This window comes from Caenorhabditis elegans, chromosome IV (genome assembly GCF_000002985.6).
Source record: "Caenorhabditis elegans chromosome IV".
Taxonomy (NCBI): Eukaryota; Metazoa; Nematoda; class Chromadorea; order Rhabditida; family Rhabditidae; genus Caenorhabditis; species Caenorhabditis elegans.
The window spans coordinates 11,320,296-11,340,161 of NC_003282.8; the positions used below are offsets into that span (position 1 = coordinate 11,320,296).

General features: G+C 40.0%; 13 protein-coding genes across 13 annotated transcripts; 6 read left to right on the plus strand and 7 right to left on the minus strand.

The window, feature by feature from the left end:
• Nucleotides 1–16: 16 nt before the first annotated feature.
• On the plus strand, nt 17–402 carry B0035.18 (Mitochondrial cytochrome c oxidase subunit VIc/VIIs domain-containing protein). Its single transcript, NM_001026090.2, has 2 exons — nt 17–173; nt 225–402. The coding sequence occupies exons 1-2, from the start codon at nt 25–27 to the stop codon at nt 346–348; spliced, it is 273 nt and encodes a 90-aa protein (NP_001021261.1). The 5' UTR covers nt 17–24; the 3' UTR covers nt 349–402.
• A 102-nt stretch (nt 403–504) lies between these two features.
• edg-1 lies at nt 505–3,341 on the plus strand. The gene is made up of 7 exons (NM_069729.8): nt 505–594; nt 645–757; nt 807–1,077; nt 1,122–2,387; nt 2,494–2,677; nt 2,737–2,958; nt 3,002–3,341. Exons 1-7 carry the CDS (start codon nt 511–513, stop codon nt 3,043–3,045), a joined length of 2,184 nt encoding a protein of 727 aa, NP_502130.1. The 5' UTR covers nt 505–510; the 3' UTR covers nt 3,046–3,341.
• Nucleotides 3,342–3,760: 419 nt separating this feature from the next.
• Nucleotides 3,761–4,144, minus strand: his-47 (Histone H2A; the record flags this gene model as incomplete). Its single annotated transcript, NM_069730.6, has 1 exon — nt 3,761–4,144. One exon carries the CDS (start codon nt 4,142–4,144, stop codon nt 3,761–3,763), a length of 384 nt encoding a protein of 127 aa, NP_502131.1.
• Nucleotides 4,145–4,449: 305 nt separating this feature from the next.
• On the plus strand, nt 4,450–4,821 carry his-48 (putative histone H2B 4; the record flags this gene model as incomplete). Its single annotated transcript, NM_069731.6, has 1 exon — nt 4,450–4,821. One exon carries the CDS (start codon nt 4,450–4,452, stop codon nt 4,819–4,821), a length of 372 nt encoding a protein of 123 aa, NP_502132.1.
• A 901-nt stretch (nt 4,822–5,722) lies between these two features.
• On the minus strand, nt 5,723–6,034 carry his-46 (Histone H4; the record flags this gene model as incomplete). Its single annotated transcript, NM_069732.1, has 1 exon — nt 5,723–6,034. One exon carries the CDS (start codon nt 6,032–6,034, stop codon nt 5,723–5,725), a length of 312 nt encoding a protein of 103 aa, NP_502133.1.
• A 258-nt stretch (nt 6,035–6,292) lies between these two features.
• Nucleotides 6,293–6,703, plus strand: his-45 (Histone H3; the record flags this gene model as incomplete). The annotated part of the gene is made up of 1 exon (NM_069733.5): nt 6,293–6,703. One exon carries the CDS (start codon nt 6,293–6,295, stop codon nt 6,701–6,703), a length of 411 nt encoding a protein of 136 aa, NP_502134.1.
• Nucleotides 6,704–6,964: 261 nt separating this feature from the next.
• Nucleotides 6,965–7,326, plus strand: B0035.21 (Kinesin motor domain-containing protein). The gene is made up of 2 exons (NM_001276857.3): nt 6,965–7,164; nt 7,211–7,326. Exons 1-2 carry the CDS (start codon nt 7,061–7,063, stop codon nt 7,272–7,274), a joined length of 168 nt encoding a protein of 55 aa, NP_001263786.1. The 5' UTR covers nt 6,965–7,060; the 3' UTR covers nt 7,275–7,326.
• Nucleotides 7,326–9,074, minus strand: leo-1 (RNA polymerase-associated protein LEO1; the record flags this gene model as incomplete). The annotated part of the gene is made up of 7 exons (NM_069734.5): nt 7,326–7,610; nt 7,681–8,011; nt 8,064–8,163; nt 8,212–8,306; nt 8,354–8,527; nt 8,575–8,971; nt 9,019–9,074. 7 exons carry the CDS (start codon nt 9,072–9,074, stop codon nt 7,471–7,473), a joined length of 1,293 nt encoding a protein of 430 aa, NP_502135.1. The 3' UTR covers nt 7,326–7,470.
• Nucleotides 9,075–9,186: 112 nt separating this feature from the next.
• Nucleotides 9,187–12,597, minus strand: sart-3 (Spliceosome associated factor 3, U4/U6 recycling protein). Its single transcript, NM_069735.8, has 11 exons — nt 12,493–12,597; nt 12,294–12,442; nt 12,075–12,243; nt 11,937–12,033; nt 11,495–11,892; nt 11,198–11,346; nt 10,537–11,138; nt 10,152–10,489; nt 9,981–10,094; nt 9,637–9,931; nt 9,187–9,584 (listed from the first exon to the last, which is right to left on the minus strand). Exons 1-11 carry the CDS (start codon nt 12,574–12,576, stop codon nt 9,469–9,471), a joined length of 2,511 nt encoding a protein of 836 aa, NP_502136.1. The 5' UTR covers nt 12,577–12,597; the 3' UTR covers nt 9,187–9,468.
• Nucleotides 12,598–12,784: 187 nt separating this feature from the next.
• On the minus strand, nt 12,785–16,569 carry F54E12.2 (Transcription termination factor 2). Its single transcript, NM_069736.6, has 8 exons — nt 16,500–16,569; nt 15,905–16,456; nt 15,130–15,854; nt 14,072–15,073; nt 13,909–14,021; nt 13,518–13,863; nt 13,159–13,470; nt 12,785–13,103 (listed from the first exon to the last, which is right to left on the minus strand). Exons 1-8 carry the CDS (start codon nt 16,566–16,568, stop codon nt 12,947–12,949), a joined length of 3,276 nt encoding a protein of 1,091 aa, NP_502137.1. The 5' UTR covers nt 16,569; the 3' UTR covers nt 12,785–12,946.
• A 988-nt stretch (nt 16,570–17,557) lies between these two features.
• his-55 (Histone H3) lies at nt 17,558–17,968 on the minus strand (the record flags this gene model as incomplete). The annotated part of the gene is made up of 1 exon (NM_069737.3): nt 17,558–17,968. The coding sequence occupies one exon, from the start codon at nt 17,966–17,968 to the stop codon at nt 17,558–17,560; it is 411 nt and encodes a 136-aa protein (NP_502138.1).
• A 258-nt stretch (nt 17,969–18,226) lies between these two features.
• On the plus strand, nt 18,227–18,538 carry his-56 (Histone H4; the record flags this gene model as incomplete). The annotated part of the gene is made up of 1 exon (NM_069738.1): nt 18,227–18,538. The coding sequence occupies one exon, from the start codon at nt 18,227–18,229 to the stop codon at nt 18,536–18,538; it is 312 nt and encodes a 103-aa protein (NP_502139.1).
• Nucleotides 18,539–19,439: 901 nt separating this feature from the next.
• his-58 (putative histone H2B 4) lies at nt 19,440–19,811 on the minus strand (the record flags this gene model as incomplete). The annotated part of the gene is made up of 1 exon (NM_069739.7): nt 19,440–19,811. The coding sequence occupies one exon, from the start codon at nt 19,809–19,811 to the stop codon at nt 19,440–19,442; it is 372 nt and encodes a 123-aa protein (NP_502140.1).
• Between the last annotated feature and the right edge of the window lie 55 nt (nt 19,812–19,866).

Consider the following 19,866-nt stretch of genomic DNA (forward strand, 5'->3'; position numbering starts at 1 on the left):
TATTACTCATTCTTTTTTTCAGCCATGGTTGCTGCTTCCGCTACCCGGAACATGCTCCAATCATATGGAAAACGTGGAATTTACGTTTCACTTGCTGTCGCTGTCGTCTCGACTGCCGCATTCAACGCATTTTACGTTTGGCCACGTCACAACAAATATGAAGAGTTTTTCGCGTCAGTGTGATCCTCGCACAAGTGTCTCCCGGGCAACGAGCAAACTTGCAGAAACTACGATTCGTACACTCGAATGAAAGAGATTTGTTCTGCTAACAAGGGGTACATGCATACTTGTCCAAAGGAATTGGCGAAATTGTACGAAGAGAAAGGGAAAGTTGTTGCCGAGCACTAAATGTTTGATAAATTATTCATAATAATACAAGTCAATAAAGTCTATCATTTCTTTATTCAGTTATTTGTTTTATTCTTGATCAGTACTTTGTGGTTTGTACCACATTCATATATTTTTATCTAAAATTTTCTATCCACGAAAAACCTCCCTTTATAGATAAAAATGGTCGAGAATAAGAGTTCGTACGAACTGCCTGATCAAAAAACTCTTGATATGAACAAAGAATGGGTGCAGGAGCTGGAGGATGTGAGTTTCCAATTGTTTAGCTTATAAATATATTTTATTTTTTATTTCAGATTTTCTACAGCTACAAGAAGTACGATGTGAACAAGGTCAGAGTTCAGCAGTTTTTGGACAGAAGATCCGATTTCCTCGTCTATGACTTTTACACCTCTAACCTGTCAATGGAGTATGTGAACAATGTCACCTTTAATAACCTCATTTATACAAATTTTCAGTGCGATGCAGTATTTCCAAGCAGGTGTAACTCAAAAGGACGTCGGACTGAGCAAAGACTACATCCTGCTCATGCGTAAACTGTACAGTATGCTCACGGAGCCGAGCAAGCAGTTTTTCCAGGAGCAATTCGTTAAGGAATGGCAATATCACGAAATTGATTATACGCCATATTTCGAAACACTCGTTCCCCGATTCAGGGAGAAAATTGCGAGATTATTGGATGAAATTGTCAAAAATCCTGAAGAGGTCGACGACGATGTTCAGGAAGAGGTTGGATTTATAATTTTGAAACAAAGTTCATATTGATATTTCAGTTGCGCTGGCACCTGCTCTTCTCACCAGTCACCACTCTTCTGGACATTTTCACTCGATGCCTCAAGAACTTCGAAATCACTGGATTTTGTTTAAATGTGTGCCTAAAAGTGCCACAATTGTTCTTCGATCGTCCGCTGAAAATATATCACACTGAATACGAAACCGATCGCGTTGAATCACTCATGGCTCTGGTTTTCCGCAGATTGATTTTCAATAAGCGCTGGGTGGATACAAGTGACGAAGAGTGGAGCAATTTGGAACAACTCGCAAGGGTGATATGCTCAGGACAGGAACCCTCGTTGATGTCTGCATGGCCACTTCTGGAAGTGGTGCTTTGCGAACTCTACACTCAGAACAGAACTCCCATGATATCAGTGGAAGTTTTGAGCGAAATTGCTGTGAAAATTGTTGAAAACTTCGATAATTTGAAGTATGCCACGTCGGCGAGAACTAAACCAGCTGAGAATGTTCTTTTGACTCCTTCGATTATTTGTTTCTTGCTCAACATTATTGTTGACGAGAACGTATCGAATACAGTCATTGAAAACTGTAAAATGATTCTCAAGGCGATTGGTCAAAACATGGAGCAACCGTTCGATGCTGAAGCGAAGAGCTACTTAACTTCTAAGGTTTTGAAAGAATTTCCGTGGACCTTAGAATTCGCAATCTCAACGTGGTTCAAGGCTCTGGAAGTTGAGAAGCGACGCATTCCATCAGCAGTCTACAAAGCAATCAATGCAGAAATGAAGGAGACATTCGACGAAAGAACTTTCGATATCGAGGAAAGCGAAACTGTTGATCAATCGATCAATGAAGAAGACGAAGAACGTTGTTCGACTCTATCATCTGAATCTTCAGTGAAAACTGCGATATCTATTGACCATAAATCGGACACCGCTGTTGATAATCTGGAGATGAATCAACTGCATCTGAGCCCAAAGCCCAAGGCTTCTGTAGAGGCAGTGAAAAGCTGTAAGCCCGCTTTTGTCGCAGTGATATTCGAGGAAATTCCACCCGAAACTGATCAAAACATCTCAGTTTTTGAAGATCCAACAATTGAAGTTCTCACGGAATACCTCGATTGTATCATCACAATGGGAGTGTTCGACATCTCGTGCGCCGACGAACTCATGCGTCACAGTTCAGTCACGTTCGAATCCTCAGAACAACTGGAAAAAGTAATGAAGACGGCGTTTGAGGAGAATTTCGAGATCGCAAACGCTGGTCCACAGCGTATCAAAGAGATCTCTGGGAAGATTTTGGAGGTAATGTTTTGTCATTGTCACTAGGAAAGATTTTAATTTGAAAAATACACTGAAAATGAATGGAATGCTTTTTCGTCGTGTCTTTTCTGATTTTCTAACTTTACAGGTTTTCGGCTCAACCTCGTCGGAATCGGACCACGACCGTATCGCTTCATCGATCATAGAGCTCATTCCAACAGAAGAATATGAAAAGACTGGGCCAAGATGGAGTCATGATATAAAGAAATCGGAAATCATTCAGCCTCTGGTTATCCCAGTCGAAGCAACGTTGGAAAGCTGGCCACCAGCTGGTAAGAAAATATAATTCAAAAGTAATTATTATTTCATTAATAATTCTGATTTCTTGCAGAGTACCGTTACGTTGCTCCTGGTATCAAGGAATCTCGTGACTCTGCACGACATGAACGCCTACTACGCCAGCAACTTGCAACAACCAAATCTTTGGAAATGGCTCAACTTCATCGCGATTTGTGGGCGGAAAACGAGAAAAATATGGAGCATTGGACACGCCCAGCGTCCCCTTGCAATAGTTCATTTTTCGCTGAATCTAGCGTGAAGCCAACAACATCAAGTATGGATTTTAATGCTGATTTTTTCAATTATAATTATTGCAGGCGCATATGGCAACTCTTCGAATTTCTCTCGTTATGCAGACTGATCGTCTCTGAAACTTTCTTATAATGTTCCTTGTGTTCCTTTTGTTACTTTGTTGTTAATTTTTCGTTCTTGTTTTTTGTTGTAAAATGCTTTATGCAGGTTTTTACCTGACACTGATTTTGAGCCCACCAAGTCTTCGTGATGGAACTTCTACCCATTTCAAAGACTTCGGGATTAATTGTTTTCCCTCTGAATTTTTTATAATTTTTCCCGATTTATTCTACCTCACCGTGAACATTTTAACCCCTTAATTATCCCATGAGACCGCTCATTTTTATAAAATCGGTAGGACGCGAATTTCTTTGTTTATTATGGCATTGTGATATAGTGGGGGATGGGGTGGTATGCAGGGCTTAGCTCATGGTTTTCCTTAGTTTTCTGACCGATCGTCAAATATAGGTGAAAACTTAATAACAATATTGCATTCAGGGCTCGAATTTCAAGCAGACCGCTTATAAATGCAATACAAAATTTATTAAAATGGGATTGAAAAATTGTAATTATCGTAATTCTAGAATTTCCTCATACGTTTTCTGACAGAACATGGAAGGTAGAAAACTTTATAACAATATTGCATTCAAGCAAACAACTTATTAAAAATAAATGTAATATGAACTTTATTAAAAAATTTATTAATGGGAAAAAGTAGGATTTTGTATATTTGTGGCCCTAAAGAGGCCGTTGGGTTCGGTGGGTTTGTTTAAAGAAGAAAGTTCTTACTCCTTATCTCCTCCAGTCTTCTTTGGGAGAAGAACGGCTTGGATGTTTGGAAGAACTCCTCCTTGGGCGATGGTCACTCCGGCCAAAAGCTTGTTGAGCTCCTCGTCGTTGCGGACAGCGAGTTGAAGATGTCTTGGGGCGATACGGGTCTTCTTGTTGTCACGGGCAGCGTTACCGGCCAACTCGAGAACCTCAGCAGCGAGATATTCAAGAACAGCGGCCAAGTAGACTGGGGCTCCGGCTCCAACACGTTGAGCATAGTTTCCTTTGCGAAGAATACGGTGAAGACGACCGACTGGGAATTGAAGTCCAGCTCTTGATGAGCGTGACTTGGCCTTTCCTCCGGTCTTGGCTTTGCCTCCCTTTCCACGTCCAGACATGATGAGCGATTGGTGTTCGTAAGACGAATCTGAAGAATGAATCGAAACTGTCTGTTTATATTCATTTCTACGGTGGAGGGGCGGAGTTTCATGCGGGGACACCTCTATTTGAACATTCCGCACTCTCTGGTAGGACACATTTCTCTCACTTCTCTTTGTCCCCCTATTAACCTCGGTACATTCGGAATTTTGTGTGCACTCAGTAATGTGTCCCCGCGGGAAGCTCCGCCCCTCCACCGCAGTTTTTACATAAATAGGTGTCTCTCCAACCATTTCCTCATACTTGATTCAAGTTCATTCTCATCATGCCACCAAAGCCATCTGCCAAGGGAGCCAAGAAGGCCGCCAAGACCGTCGTTGCCAAGCCAAAGGACGGAAAGAAGAGACGTCATGCCCGCAAGGAATCGTACTCCGTCTACATCTACCGTGTTCTCAAGCAAGTTCACCCAGACACCGGAGTCTCCTCCAAGGCCATGTCTATCATGAACTCCTTCGTCAATGATGTATTCGAACGCATCGCTTCGGAAGCTTCCCGTCTTGCTCATTACAACAAACGCTCAACGATCTCATCCCGCGAAATTCAAACCGCTGTCCGTTTGATTCTCCCAGGAGAACTTGCCAAGCACGCCGTGTCTGAGGGAACCAAGGCCGTCACCAAGTACACTTCCAGCAAGTAAGCCATTAGGCTGAAAACTACCCCACCGAACCCAACGGCCCTCTTTAGGGCCACAAATCTTATAATCCTATGTTATTAACCAAGTGAATAAATAATTTTCAATTATACTCTTTCATAATTTTCAGGTTTTGCATTTTCCAAGTTCAGTTAATTTGAGATTAACCCAGTATTCATTTTCTAAAAGTCATTCTTTCAGAGAGAGAAATTCAAAGCATCTTCGGAATTCTATCTTTCAAATTGTAGATGGGATTCTTCGAATATTTCCAAAAACTTGTATTTCCGTAGTTTATGAAGTTGCACAGAGAAAGGGAAGCTAATGGCCGAGGCTTATAAAAACTTTCGGTTTTCAATCTTGTTGGAAAAATCTCGGGTCATCTCACAAAATTGGTTGAAAAATGTTATGAAAAACTATTACTACATCAAATTACAAGAAGTTTGAAAAAACGCTATGAAATAATTACTTGATTTCCGATATCAGGCGAGATATATGATTCAGGCACTGGTTTTCAGGCTTCAAGCTTTCTTCCGCTTCATGTTCTTGGATATCTAAATCATTTCGATCACCAACTTGAATTATAAAGTGAATTCATATGGTTCGGGAAACAAAACTGTGCAGACTTTCATATACCCTTTTGTAAATAAAATTGAGAACGAACGAAGAAAATCGAATACCGAATGTCTACTTGCATGCAATTCTAATTTTAAATTTAAAAAAAGTATGTAGTTGTGCAAAGCAATAAAGAAAATATCATGTCAACTTGTATTTGAAAATGCTAAAATAGAAAAATCAAAATTATTTAAGATTTATTTAACGAGATCAATTAGGATTTTGGATATTTGTGGCCCTAAAGAGGGCCGTTGGGTTCGGTATTTGGTTTGTATGAAAACAGAAAAGATAATAATTATCCTCCGAATCCGTACAGAGTTCTTCCTTGGCGCTTCAGAGCGTAGACGACGTCCATGGCGGTGACGGTCTTTCTCTTGGCGTGCTCGCAGTAGGTGACAGCATCACGGATGACGTTCTCAAGGAACACCTTCAAGACTCCACGGGTTTCCTCGTAGATCAATCCGGAGATTCTCTTGACTCCTCCTCTTCTGGCGAGACGGCGAATGGCTGGCTTGGTGATACCTTGGATGTTATCACGGAGAACTTTGCGATGGCGCTTGGCACCACCTTTTCCAAGGCCTTTTCCTCCCTTTCCACGTCCGGACATTGTTGAATTCGTTGAAGACTCACAAGTGAGATGAAGAAATGACATCACAGTATTCCTTTTGTACACAGCTGTGGTGGCTAGGCGGAGTCACATTGCACCACTCTGCGAGGACACCTTTCCTTTGTCTGTAACACACCGAATGTTCTAATTGCCACAAGGACAGAAGTGCGCCCGCCCGCCCTCCCACCGCAGCTGCGTACAAAGGCAGTCGTTGGTTTCTCTTTTTTACAGTCCCCACGGATTATCAACCTAAACGCAATGGCTCGTACCAAGCAAACCGCCCGTAAATCGACCGGAGGAAAGGCTCCAAGAAAGCAATTGGCCACCAAAGCTGCCCGCAAATCGGCTCCAGCTTCCGGAGGAGTCAAGAAACCACATCGTTATCGCCCAGGAACCGTCGCTCTTCGTGAGATCAGACGTTACCAGAAATCAACCGAACTTCTAATCCGCAGAGCACCATTCCAGCGCCTTGTTCGTGAGATTGCTCAGGATTTCAAGACCGATCTTCGATTCCAATCTTCCGCTGTCATGGCTCTTCAGGAGGCTGCCGAGGCTTACCTTGTCGGACTCTTCGAGGACACCAACTTGTGTGCCATCCACGCTAAGCGAGTCACCATCATGCCAAAGGATATCCAATTGGCCAGACGCATCCGAGGAGAGCGCGCTTAAATACCTTTTTTGGTAGTTGAGCAAGCTTAATCTCAAAACTTAACCGAACCCAACGGCCCTCTTTAGGGCCACAAATATCCTCAAATCCATTTTAATATTCAATGAATACTTTTTTCAATTTCAATTTTTTTAAATTTTAAATCTTTCGGACATAGTGGTTCCGTGTATATTATAATATGATTGATTCAAAGATTTGTTGTTAGATGTAAAAATTTATTAGTCAGTTTCTTTATCAAACGTGAAAAATCATTTCCTACATTTTCCACAAAGATGTTTAAAATACTCTGGAATCAAAAGTCAAAACCTATAGTTTTTCGAATTTTAATTTATGGAATCTTCTTTCAAATCATTATATTGATGTTTTTACTGCGATCGAGAAGCTCTGGAAATCAAGAAGAAGCTCAGTTGATATTAAATGTATCGATTTCCCCAAGAGCAATGGAAAACGATAAAACACGGAGGTTTGATTTTGAGAATTCTGAAATCGTAGATTATTTCAAGTTTCAGAATTTATGATACGACACTTGATGCCAATTCTTTGAGAAGCGAGGAAGACGTAGTGGATGTATGATTTTAAATATTACATACAATCTGATTGAAATTAAGAAATAAAAGCTCGGTTTTTCATAATATTGTGGATGTTTCATTATCTCGAAATATCGAAGACTAAAATAAATAAGGAAAGGAAAACATTTTCGAAATATTGTAAAGGGAGAAATATTGAATTCGCGAAATATAAAATTGTGAGGATCAAAATTGAAATAAATTTAGTCAGATTCTTCGTCACTGGTGACAATCTGTTTCTTTTGTTGTTGTTTTCTCTTTCGGTACTCTTCATCAGAATCGCTATCCGATCCGCTTTTCTTTGTGGTATCCGCATGATCGTCCTCACTTTCTGAGCTGGCACCTGAAATATATTATTGTAGTACAGTTTCTTTATTCTGGTAAAGTCCTAATCAAAATTAAATTGAACTTACCAATAATTGGTGCTTCCTTCTTCTTTCCTTTTCTGGATGACGTTGGCATATCTTCATCATCAGAATATTGTCCTGCATATCTCGGACCACGAACTTTAAAGTTATTCCGAACCATCTGAGTACGTCGGATGTGTGCACGAAGTGATTCTTCCTCCTTCCGGGCATTCTCACGCCGTGTAATTTCCGGATTCTGACCAACATCGTCCATGACTTTAACTTGAGCATTCTTCCTGCTTCGATCTGCCATATTGAGTGTGACTTTTCTGTGAGTTTGGGAATCAGTCGAGTGAGGACGGAAGGTCATACGATGTGTAAGAACAGCTTGAGCCGACTAAAAATGACATAAATTTTGATTAAAATAAAAACATTAACAATCAAAATACCATTAATGTTGGCTGCTTAACGTAAAGATGGGGAAGATTATTGGAATTCAGCGGCACCAATGAGACTTCGAAAATTTCGTTTCCGAGGTATAGAGACATTCTGAAATTAAGTCACGATATGGAAATTTTGCATCAATTGAAAACTAACGTTCCATCGTCCCATTTTACAATTTTTGCATTACTCTCTCGAATTTCTTTTCCATTTTCATCTTTGCGAACTCGCCAGCGAAGTGTATTTTCCACCTTAAAAATTGTATATTTGATGAGATGTATTTATAACACAGACATACTCTCAATTTGAGACGTGTTCGTCCTTCATCATCCAATTTCGCCTGCTCATCATCTTCGTCTTCCTCGTAATGTTGTGGATCAAATGGATGAGTGGCGACTGATAGAAAGTTTGGCATTCTGACAAAATGTGGTGGATCTGCAGCGTACTCCAAAGTAACACGACCTGTTACCATCTGGAAAATCAATGTTTTAATCACATTATTTCATTGAAAATGTTTACTTCAGTATCATGAACATGCTCCTTTGCTTTTTCATCTTCATCTATTTCATCTGGATTAGCCATCACAATTCCTTGCAAATCATTCAAACTTCCACGACTCTCCGCATCGGAATCTGACAATCGTGCTCTTGTATTTGATTCTTTCGGCTTTCCTTCTCTGTCGGAATCATCGTCGGAAGAGCCAGAGAGATCACCGAACAAACCACCACCAGCACCGGGGGAACTCTTTTCACCTCCTCCTCTCGGATGAATGTTATCGTCAGAAGAATCGGACAATTGTCGAGGAGCAGGACGAGAATCATCATCATCGTCGGACTCATTTAATATCGCTCTTTTCTTAGACGGTTCTTGTTTTTTTGGTGAATCTGGCGACGATCCACGAGAAGATGGAGTTGATCTGAATTGAATTATATTATTTTAGAAACACAATTACCATTTACTTACGATTTAACTGGTGTTCCTGGTGCAGAAGCGTCAGAATTACCCTCAGAAGATGACATCTGAATTGAAAATATTGCATACCTAAGTTCTTTGAATAGCGAAAGTAGCAAAACAAAGTAATAATTTGGGGTCGAATATACCGATAAAAATTGAATAATAAAAGTAGTTGTTGAAAATTCAGATTTTCTTATCCATAGGCAATAAGTTGAAAATGAATATTGGGGGATCTCTATTACAAATTATTAGCAAACAAAAAGAAAACAAGGATTATGAACAGTTATGAAACTAAATCTTGCAATTCGTAGTGAAGAACAAATATAATTATAGCGAGAACATCAAAAATAGCATCTACCGGAATTTTAATTGGAAAGGAGACACTGGGGAACGTAATAGAAATTAAATAACTAAATGAATCTTGATATGAACAATGAAAGTTTCTGGTGAAAAACGGCCCTAATTTTTCATAAACATTTTACGGAATTGATCATTTGAAAGTGGCTGAGACGTTGAAGTGCCTTCGGAAACATCCATTGCGTCCAGCCGAGCAGTGATTTGAGGAGTTTTGTTTGCTGAAAATGGATTTTTTTATGCTAAGCTGGGAACTAAAGATGATATACTTACTAATAGCTCTGGGAACCAATTGCAGTTTTGCAGCATGTCCTTTTCTAGGTCCATCTTCTTCCAAACTTGCTCCAATTGCTGCTGGTTTTCCATGCGATTTATCCTTTTTTACTGGTGGATTGGATAACGCTACCTCTAGTTCTCTTTCTCGAAGCATCAATTTATCACCAGAAGCAACACATTTTTGAGCACTTGCTTCTGTGTCAAAATCTACGAATGCGATTCCTTTTGGTTTTCCATCTTTATGAGTCACGCGTCGAACACTGGTTACTGTACCGAATTTCGAGAATAATGCCTGAAATGTATCGATTTAGAATATAAAATGATAGATAAGTATATATTACCTTTAACTCATCGTCGGTTGCCTGGAAGTGGACATTGCGAACGAAGACTTTCGATTTTTCAAGAGTGGTTGAGAATTTGAATCCAACCCGTTTTTCTGGATCGTTGGCGGAGATCTGAATTTTCAGAAATTAAAATTTCACAAATATTTATAAAGTAAAATTAAAACTTACAAACATTGGCCTTCCCTTCACAGGAACTCGATCTTTCAAGAGAGCTTGCTGTGCCTTCTGATCATTCTCCATTACAACATAGGCGAACCCTCTGTGCACAAGATCCGAATTCGCTTTTCTTGCGAATCGAATTGAAGCAACACCTTCAATGGCTTGTCGAATTTCGTCTTCCGTCGTAGTGAAATCGAGATTAGAAACAAAAATTGTGCGAGCATCTTCCGTTCCTGGAGCTGCTTTCTGAACTGCAAAGGAACCTGGAGCTGGTGTCGACGAAGCATTTGAAGAGGATACAGCTGATGAACTTTTCGCATTGGATGGTGGAAGTGGAGCTTTGAATCCTAAAATTTAATTCAAATTAACTTCTTTACTTTTAAAAATTATTTACCTCCGTCGTCTCCTTTCACTTTTTTTACAATTGGTTCACCTCCCGACGTTCTCTTCTGAATATGATCTTGCTTTGATTTAGGAGCTGGAGCTGGTTTCTCAGAAACTTTCTTTTGTGGTCGAATGGCTCGATGAGCAACCTGTGAATTCACTTTCTCAAGAACCAAATCCAACTCAGCCAATGTTCCTTCTTCTCTTTCAAATTGAACATAGTACATATAGATTTCGTTGATGTTATCCGATACAGAATTGAGAGCTTTGTTTAGATATTTTCGAGCATTTTCTTTATCACCGAATTGTCGCTCAAGACGAACAGCTTCAATCCATTTTCCGGCAAATCTTCCGAATCCTGATGCAAGAATATCATTCCAGATATTTCGACATTTGTCCATGTTCTTCATTAATGAAGCATAGAAATATGCTTGCATTTGTCGATAATCTGCTGTAGTATCCCAAGCCATTGAAAACCATTCTCTGAGTAGCGCTGCACCTTCATCAAACACTTCAGCCATTGGAGAGTAATCCGAAGAACCAGTGAGATGAATTCGACGGCGAAGCAAAAAAGCATAGGTACGGTAAAGACTCCGTCCTTCTTCGGCAGAACTGAAATTACACCGAATAAATATATAAGACTACTGTATGTATTCAAAAAAGAAACTAACTTGATAACATTGCTTCTTGCTCGTTCCCATAATGCATCAATTTCCTCATTTGGCCGACGATCTCGTTCGAAGGCGAGAAGAGCTTGTTGATGGAGAACAAAACTGTATGGACAATGACGCAGAGCTCGAGAGTACACTTTTACAGCAACCTGAACAAAATAATTCAATAATCCAATGGAAGCTTTAGTAAAATAATAATATTCAACAATATTTTTTTCGAATCTTAAAGATAATTATAATCTCTAGACAGACCTCTGGATATTTCCGATAATTCTATAATAAAAAGTATTTCCTTACCTGTGGCAATTTAAGTTCAATATCTGCCCATGCTCCATATGCAATCCAAGCTTCCTCGTCATCGTCCAACTCAGAAACAAGCCTCTCGTGAGCCATTTTTATTCTACTAGGAATTCCACTCTTCTTCTCGTGATCAAAAAACTGTTTCAGACCTTGCTTTTTGGTTTCTTCCTGTTGAATGAGCTCCTCGAACTTTGACAATTGTTCCTTCTGTCGCATTGTTGAATTATATGTCTTTTTCAGTTCTTCGAGTTTATGATGTTGTTTGAATTCTGTGCAGAATTGTTCAGCTAAAACATAAACATCTTCGAGCTGATCTGTTGGGCAATGAAGGGCTCTCTCGAACAGAGCGAAAACTTGATCAGCGAGTCGTTGATAGTCAGGAGCATTCATAGAATCTGAAAATTATAAATTGTTGATGAAAGTACAGTAGTAAGCTCACTTTTCAGGTAGCTCATTTCATATTCCAGAAAAATCAGCCAAATGTGCCCTCCAGAATCGTACCGAGTTCCAAGGTTTTCAAGAGCTTTGCTACAAACCTGTAAAATTATAATAATTACATTTTTCAATCAAAACTTACATCTCGGCAAAACTTGAAATCCTCTTTTTTGTTTTTGTCGTTCGCAACCTTATATGCGTACATTGCTCTTTCGACCCAAATAGTGACATCGTTCTCATCAAACAGAGCTTTTTCAAACATTTCCTCGACTTCTGCGACACTTGGCTCCGGTTTTCTGTTTTGAAAATCTCTGAAATCAGTTTTTAAAAAATTATAATTAACCTATTTTTTTTAACTTACTCAATCCAGTTTTTCCAATTTAATGGATTAAGTGGGGCCCATTCGACAAATTGCCTCCTTTTGATATCAAGCTCGTCGAAGTCACCATTTTTTCGCAATAAAATCAATAATTGGTTTGCAAGAACGACACTTTGACTATCGTCGATCATCTGAAATTGTATTTTGTGTATATGAAGTATATTCGATAATTAGTTCATACCTTTTGCTTGATTTTTTGAATTTCTTCATCCAGATCCTCCATTCCGGAATCATCCGAGCCGGATTCCATATCCACATCGGACATCTTGCAGAATTTTGATGGAAACTGATACAAAAACAATAAATATTAAAATAAGAGAGAAACAGTGCAGAAAAAGCACGGAAATAACGTTTCGAATGCAAAAGTGCGATAGAGCGCGAAAGAAACGGATTTTTTAGAAGAAAAAATATTTTCTCTCCGTATTAAAATATAGTTAGCCAGAATCAAACTGATAAAAAAACAACAAAAAATTCAAATCCATGCAAGCTTTATAGAAATAATCACGGGTAATACTTATGCAATAAATAAAATTTTGCAATCCATAAGCTGAATGAATATTTACAACAGAAATGAAATGTGTGCGGGTGAGGAATGATAATATTGTACATAAAGGCTGGAATAATAGTTTTGAAGATTATTTTTCATTCAATCCGAACAGCATCTTGATATCTGCCGTCGTCAATTTGTTCATCTTGCGAGTAGCATTTCCGTCGAGAACAGACGAAGCTAGCGCGACTTTGTCCTTTTGCAGCATTACAACTCGTTGTTCGATCGTTCCTTTCGTAACCAATCTGCAAGATTAACACACATATTATGAATTTAATTTTCTTGCCGCAATCAACGAACCTATGAATGAAAACATCCTTCTTCTGCCCCATTCGATAAATTCTATCGAAAGCTTGCTGTTCGAGAGCCGGATTCCAATGCAAATCCACCATCACTAAATGATTTCCACCTGTCAGATTGAGCCCAACACCTCCCGCGGCCAGAGAGAGAAGCATAACTCGAGCACCACCTTTCTCCCGATTAAAGCTGTCCACTCTCTCTTGACGATCCTTGACCAGAACTTGTCCGGTAATTGATGTATATTTGAAACCACTTGATTTTATGTGAATTTCGATCAAATTGAGAACCGATGTCCATTGAGAAACAATGACACTGAAAAACATAAATTTGAATTTATTTTCAACTTGGTGAAAACATACACTTTCTCTTTCTTCTCCATAATGTTCTCAACAATTTCAAGTGTATTTTTAATTTTACAGCTCAGGTAGTCCGGATCGAAAATTCGTGTTGTAGCCCTCGGTTTGTCTCTTTCTTCATTGTCACCATTTCCCAACGTCATGTTCATAGTTTTCTCCAGTAACTCATTCAAATCGTCCACATTCGCTTCCTCCGCATTGTCTCCACCGATTAAGCTGAAAGCGTCCATGTCGACTCCTGTTTTTGTGATATTGAAATGAACACAAGCTTGTCGAAGACGAAGAAGAAGCATCAAAACACATGACATCTTTTCGAAGTTCGAGCCGGCTGCCAAATCACGTGGACCAACTGAAAATATTCAATATTAATTTTTTAAACATCACAGATTCTTACAATTGAAAGGATTCTGAACTTCTCCTTCCTTTCCTGCTCTTCTATTGCGACGAGGAATAAATCCATGATTTTTCATATCATTGGAATCTTGCAGAAGTTTTTTGACGAATTTTCTGAAAATTTGTTTTATGATTTTCGCCAATGTTACAAGTGAGTCACTCACTTGGCAGCCTCCATCATAATCTCATAAGCCTGTGCTTCATCTCCGTCCAACTCCAATTCGTGGACTTCTACATTTTTCGGTGGTAACTGAACTAGTTTCTGGTTTGTCACAGCACATGTTTGATCCTTTGTACGACGAAGAAGCAGGTTCTTTGTGAGCAAATTTACGCGATCAGCCATTATTGGTTTCATTGGCATGATCGATTCTTTCCAATATTTATCGTCACTGAATGGACGAATACGCAAGAATCGAACGAGACTGTAAAGATCCCAGAGATTGTTATGGATCGGAGTTCCAGAAAGGCACCATCGAGAGAATGCTGATAAACGACAGACAGCTTTCGAAGCAAGAGACTGCCGATTTTTGATGGTATGCGCCTCGTCAAGAATGACTCGAGACCAACAGATCTGAGCAAGAACGGAGTCGTCTTTTCCAACTGCTCTACGAATTCCAGTATGATTTGAATCCGATTCACCGTCAGATGAATCATCTGCTTTTGATTTAGTCCTTATTTTTTCGATTAATTCATTTGCGATAAGATTGAACGTGGTGATGACGACATCGTATCGAGCAAGACGTCTTGCATCGATGTCCCTCTGCTTTTTTGTGCCATGAAACATGTATGTCGATAGAACGCTGTCATCTAGTCTTCTATCGATTTCAGCATCCCATTGATGAATCAAACTTGCAGGAGCAACAATCAATGTTCCATTCGACGGAATTAGTCCTTGCTCTTTTACCACTTTACGTTTTTCTTTGTCTTTATCGTCATTTCCATCTTCTCTGCGAGCTCTACGAGCAGCTTTTTGATGGGCGATGAGAGAAATCATCGAAAGCGTCTTTCCTAAACCCATATCATCCGCAAGAATTCCACCAGGCTGTGGTTGAGTTTCTCTCCAACGCATCCAGGTTAGGCCTGCCTTTTGATGTGGCATCAGTTCAAGTTTGAATCCTTTCGGAGTGTCCGTGAGCTCAGTTTCATCGGGGATTGTGTGAGTGGCCCTGAAAGAGGATACACATTTTCACACAGCTTCGAGAAAAAGTTAAACAAGACTTACTCAGCAAGTTGTCGAACTACTCGATCAGAAACGAGTTGTATGCGTTTGTATTTTTCATCGGTCATCTTTCCAGACATCATTTTCTTGTTGTCCTTCTCCAACATGGCATTGAAGTCTGGCTGAGGAGCTTTGAGAGGATCCACGATATGTCTTTTTGGCAACAAACCATTTTGAGTCATGACAGATCCGGAAGGGAACTTTGGAGCCACCTGTCGATGACTCGGTTCATCATCTTCAATCACGAAGATTTCATCATCCTCATCATCGTCGACGATCTCTTCAGCAAGTCCCATTTCTTTTCTTCTCTCCACTTCATCATCAAGCTCTTGAAATTGTTTAATTACCCGTCTGCCACCATCAGGTAGATCTAATGATAACGAAATTAATCCCATAACTTTATTCTTTTTCGCCAAAAGCTCTTTGTAGGAAAGCTTCGCGTACTCCGAGTTAATTGGCGAAGTTGGCAGTCGTGGACGTTGTGGCTCTGGTGGTCTCGATGAAGTTGTTTTTACTGGTGTTACATCAATAATGTCGCTATCATCCAAGTTAATGGCAATCCCTGATTTCCGTTTTTCATTCGAAACAACTTTCTCTGGAGTCACTTCGATAATGTCACTATCATCTTGTTTAGCCGTTGTTCGAGGTGCAGGAAATGATTCATCAACTATTTCTTCTCTTCCGCCAATATCGTTTATTGCCGTGGAAGTAGCTACTTTCTGGACATTCTGAAATTTATTATATTAATCGCCAATATGAAATTGAATTCAAACACTACCAAAAATGTGCTCGAGTTATATTCTGATGAACGGCGATCACTTTTAGCAATAGGAGAAAGAGCTGTTTCAAAAAGTCCAGTGGAAACTTCTGGTGATTTCTTGACGTCAGCAGACGATCCCCATCCACCTCCAGATGCAGCTCTCGTTGGCGAACTATCCTCGGCATTTTGCTTCAATGATTTGCGGAGGAGACGTTCACGAAGCTGAGCTTTTGATCGCAGATCAGTGGATTCCGCCAGTTTTTTGCTGATTGGAGTCAGTGGCTTGTTCTCGTCATATTGTACAAAACTCCGACTGCGATCATGGCTCTCGTGGTTTTGCGAGGAGCTTCTGGAACTTCCATATGAAGAACCGAGTCTCGTTGAAGCATTCGATTTGGATTTTGGCGTCGAAGTGGCGAAGCTATTTGTGCAATGCGATGCTGTTGAAGATGGTGTATTGACAATAGGCGAATTTACAGATTTCATCGACTCATCGACAACTGAATCTTCCTGGTCGTCACTTTCTTTTGACTGGCGTTGAGGACTGGATCGGCAGATGAAGTCATCGATCTGAAATTAGTCCTCAGTTAACGTTTTAAAAATAAAAACCCACTTTCTCATCTGATTGAGAATCGTCTGAAGATGTATCAAACATTATTCTTGTTCGACGTGGCGAACTCATCCTGAAAGAAATCAGAATTAAAATTACTTTTACAATATATATCTAGTAAAGAAACAAACGGTCACGAATTTAGTCCAACTTTGAAAAGAATATGTACTCAGAACTCAACGTTTGAAAATGGCGGTGAAATTGGAACACAAATGGCCGAGGAAAACTAACATTTTCTGCCACATAAAATGAAGATATTTGTTTCAAAACAGAAAACGGTATCGCAGATGCGTTAATAATTAAAATAAACATTCAAATTTACCATGTTTGAACTAATTTTGATCAAGAATTTGTTTGAAAATAGAAAAATACAAGAGCGTTTCAAGCAAGAGCACGAGAGAGAGACAAATAATTTTTTCGCGCGCGCGCGCCGTGAATAACAAACGTGGTACTGTAATCGTTGCGAGACCTCCGACTCCAATAGCATAATGTTCCTACATGTTTTTCACTGGAACATTTTATTTTTAATTTAAATTAAATAAATAAATAATTAATATTAAATCGCAATTTTACGCTGAATGAAAATAATACGGAAGTTTTTATCAGATCATCAATTTTAATTCATACTTTGGGCTCGAGTTATTTCCCAAATTGTGATTGAACAGGTTTCGTATCTGAATCCTGCAACTTTCAGTACATCAGATACGATTTTCAAGCAGCGACACCTCAGTTTATGGATCCTGAATGTGCCTTTCATAAATTTCATAATACTATTTCAATAATAAATTCATAATACTAATGTAATACTAATTTCATAATACTAATGTATAGAGGCGCATTAAAACAAATAAGTATTGGGCCGAAACCTTTTTTATAAATCTGCGAACTTCTGACGAATTTGTAGTTCGGTTCTCCGGGCCTTCAAAATGATACAAAAAACAAATAAAGAAAACAATTTTATTTTACACAAGGACTGGATTTATGCATTTGTGGCCCTAAAGAGGGCCGTTGGGTTCGGTTAAGTTTTGAGATTAAGCTTGCTCAACTACCAAAAAAGGTATTTAAGCGCGCTCTCCTCGGATGCGTCTGGCCAATTGGATATCCTTTGGCATGATGGTGACTCGCTTAGCGTGGATGGCACACAAGTTGGTGTCCTCGAAGAGTCCGACAAGGTAAGCCTCGGCAGCCTCCTGAAGAGCCATGACAGCGGAAGATTGGAATCGAAGATCGGTCTTGAAATCCTGAGCAATCTCACGAACAAGGCGCTGGAATGGTGCTCTGCGGATTAGAAGTTCGGTTGATTTCTGGTAACGTCTGATCTCACGAAGAGCGACGGTTCCTGGGCGATAACGATGTGGTTTCTTGACTCCTCCGGAAGCTGGAGCCGATTTGCGGGCAGCTTTGGTGGCCAATTGCTTTCTTGGAGCCTTTCCTCCGGTCGATTTACGGGCGGTTTGCTTGGTACGAGCCATTGCGTTTAGGTTGATAATCCGTGGGGACTGTAAAAAAGAGAAACCAACGACTGACTTTGTACGCAGCTGCGGTGGGAGGGCGGGCGGGCGCACTTCTGTCCTTGTGGCAATTAGAACATTCGGTGTGTTACAGACAAAGGAAAGGTGTCCTCGCAGAGTGGTGCAATGTGACTCCGCCTAGCCACCACAGCTGTGTACAAAAGGAATACTGTGATGTCATTTCTTCATCTCACTTGTGAGTCTTCAACGAATTCAACAATGTCCGGACGTGGAAAGGGAGGAAAAGGCCTTGGAAAAGGTGGTGCCAAGCGCCATCGCAAAGTTCTCCGTGATAACATCCAAGGTATCACCAAGCCAGCCATTCGCCGTCTCGCCAGAAGAGGAGGAGTCAAGAGAATCTCCGGATTGATCTACGAGGAAACCCGTGGAGTCTTGAAGGTGTTCCTTGAGAACGTCATCCGTGATGCTGTCACCTACTGCGAGCACGCCAAGAGAAAGACCGTCACCGCCATGGACGTCGTCTACGCTCTGAAGCGCCAAGGAAGAACTCTGTACGGATTCGGAGGATAATTATTATCTTTTCTGTTTTCATACAAACCAAATACCGAACCCAACGGCCCTCTTTAGGGCCACAAATATCCAAAATCCTAATTGATCTCGTTAAATAAATCTTAAATAATTTTGATTTTTCTATTTTAGCATTTTCAAATACAAGTTGACATGATATTTTCTTTATTGCTTTGCACAACTACATACTTTTTTTAAATTTAAAATTAGAATTGCATGCAAGTAGACATTCGGTATTCGATTTTCTTCGTTCGTTCTCAATTTTATTTACAAAAGGGTATATGAAAGTCTGCACAGTTTTGTTTCCCGAACCATATGAATTCACTTTATAATTCAAGTTGGTGATCGAAATGATTTAGATATCCAAGAACATGAAGCGGAAGAAAGCTTGAAGCCTGAAAACCAGTGCCTGAATCATATATCTCGCCTGATATCGGAAATCAAGTAATTATTTCATAGCGTTTTTTCAAACTTCTTGTAATTTGATGTAGTAATAGTTTTTCATAACATTTTTCAACCAATTTTGTGAGATGACCCGAGATTTTTCCAACAAGATTGAAAACCGAAAGTTTTTATAAGCCTCGGCCATTAGCTTCCCTTTCTCTGTGCAACTTCATAAACTACGGAAATACAAGTTTTTGGAAATATTCGAAGAATCCCATCTACAATTTGAAAGATAGAATTCCGAAGATGCTTTGAATTTCTCTCTCTGAAAGAATGACTTTTAGAAAATGAATACTGGGTTAATCTCAAATTAACTGAACTTGGAAAATGCAAAACCTGAAAATTATGAAAGAGTATAATTGAAAATTATTCATTCACTTGGTTAATAACATAGGATTATAAGATTTGTGGCCCTAAAGAGGGCCGTTGGGTTCGGTGGGGTAGTTTTCAGCCTAATGGCTTACTTGCTGGAAGTGTACTTGGTGACGGCCTTGGTTCCCTCAGACACGGCGTGCTTGGCAAGTTCTCCTGGGAGAATCAAACGGACAGCGGTTTGAATTTCGCGGGATGAGATCGTTGAGCGTTTGTTGTAATGAGCAAGACGGGAAGCTTCCGAAGCGATGCGTTCGAATACATCGTTGACGAAGGAGTTCATGATAGACATGGCCTTGGAGGAGACTCCGGTGTCTGGGTGAACTTGCTTGAGAACACGGTAGATGTAGACGGAGTACGATTCCTTGCGGGCATGACGTCTCTTCTTTCCGTCCTTTGGCTTGGCAACGACGGTCTTGGCGGCCTTCTTGGCTCCCTTGGCAGATGGCTTTGGTGGCATGATGAGAATGAACTTGAATCAAGTATGAGGAAATGGTTGGAGAGACACCTATTTA

Coding starts and splice junctions, on each gene's coding strand:
- B0035.18 (NM_001026090.2), top strand. CDS start 25: ATGGTTGCTGCTTCCGCTACCCGGAACATGCTCCAATCATATGGAAAA. Junction 174..224: donor AAATATGAAGAGTTTTTCGC/GTCAGTGTGATC, acceptor GCAAACTTGCAG/AAACTACGATTCGTACACTC.
- B0035.21 (NM_001276857.3), top strand. CDS start 7,061: ATGTTTTTACTGCGATCGAGAAGCTCTGGAAATCAAGAAGAAGCTCAG. Junction 7,165..7,210: donor GAAAACGATAAAACACGGAG/GTTTGATTTTGA, acceptor TTCAAGTTTCAG/AATTTATGATACGACACTTG.
- sart-3 (NM_069735.8), bottom strand. CDS start 12,576: ATGTCCGATGTGGATATGGAATCCGGCTCGGATGATTCCGGAATGGAG. Junction 12,244..12,293: donor AATTGGAAAAACTGGATTGA/GTAAGTTAAAAA, acceptor AACTGATTTCAG/AGATTTTCAAAACAGAAAAC. Junction 10,490..10,536: donor AGTGAAAGGAGACGACGGAG/GTAAATAATTTT, acceptor ATTAAATTTTAG/GATTCAAAGCTCCACTTCCA.
- F54E12.2 (NM_069736.6), bottom strand. CDS start 16,568: ATGAGTTCGCCACGTCGAACAAGAATAATGTTTGATACATCTTCAGAC. Junction 16,457..16,499: donor ATTCTCAATCAGATGAGAAA/GTGGGTTTTTAT, acceptor GACTAATTTCAG/ATCGATGACTTCATCTGCCG. Junction 13,104..13,158: donor AAGGATGTTTTCATTCATAG/GTTCGTTGATTG, acceptor TTAATCTTGCAG/ATTGGTTACGAAAGGAACGA.
- edg-1 (NM_069729.8), top strand. CDS start 511: ATGGTCGAGAATAAGAGTTCGTACGAACTGCCTGATCAAAAAACTCTT. Junction 595..644: donor GGGTGCAGGAGCTGGAGGAT/GTGAGTTTCCAA, acceptor TTTTTATTTCAG/ATTTTCTACAGCTACAAGAA. Junction 2,959..3,001: donor CGTGAAGCCAACAACATCAA/GTATGGATTTTA, acceptor TAATTATTGCAG/GCGCATATGGCAACTCTTCG.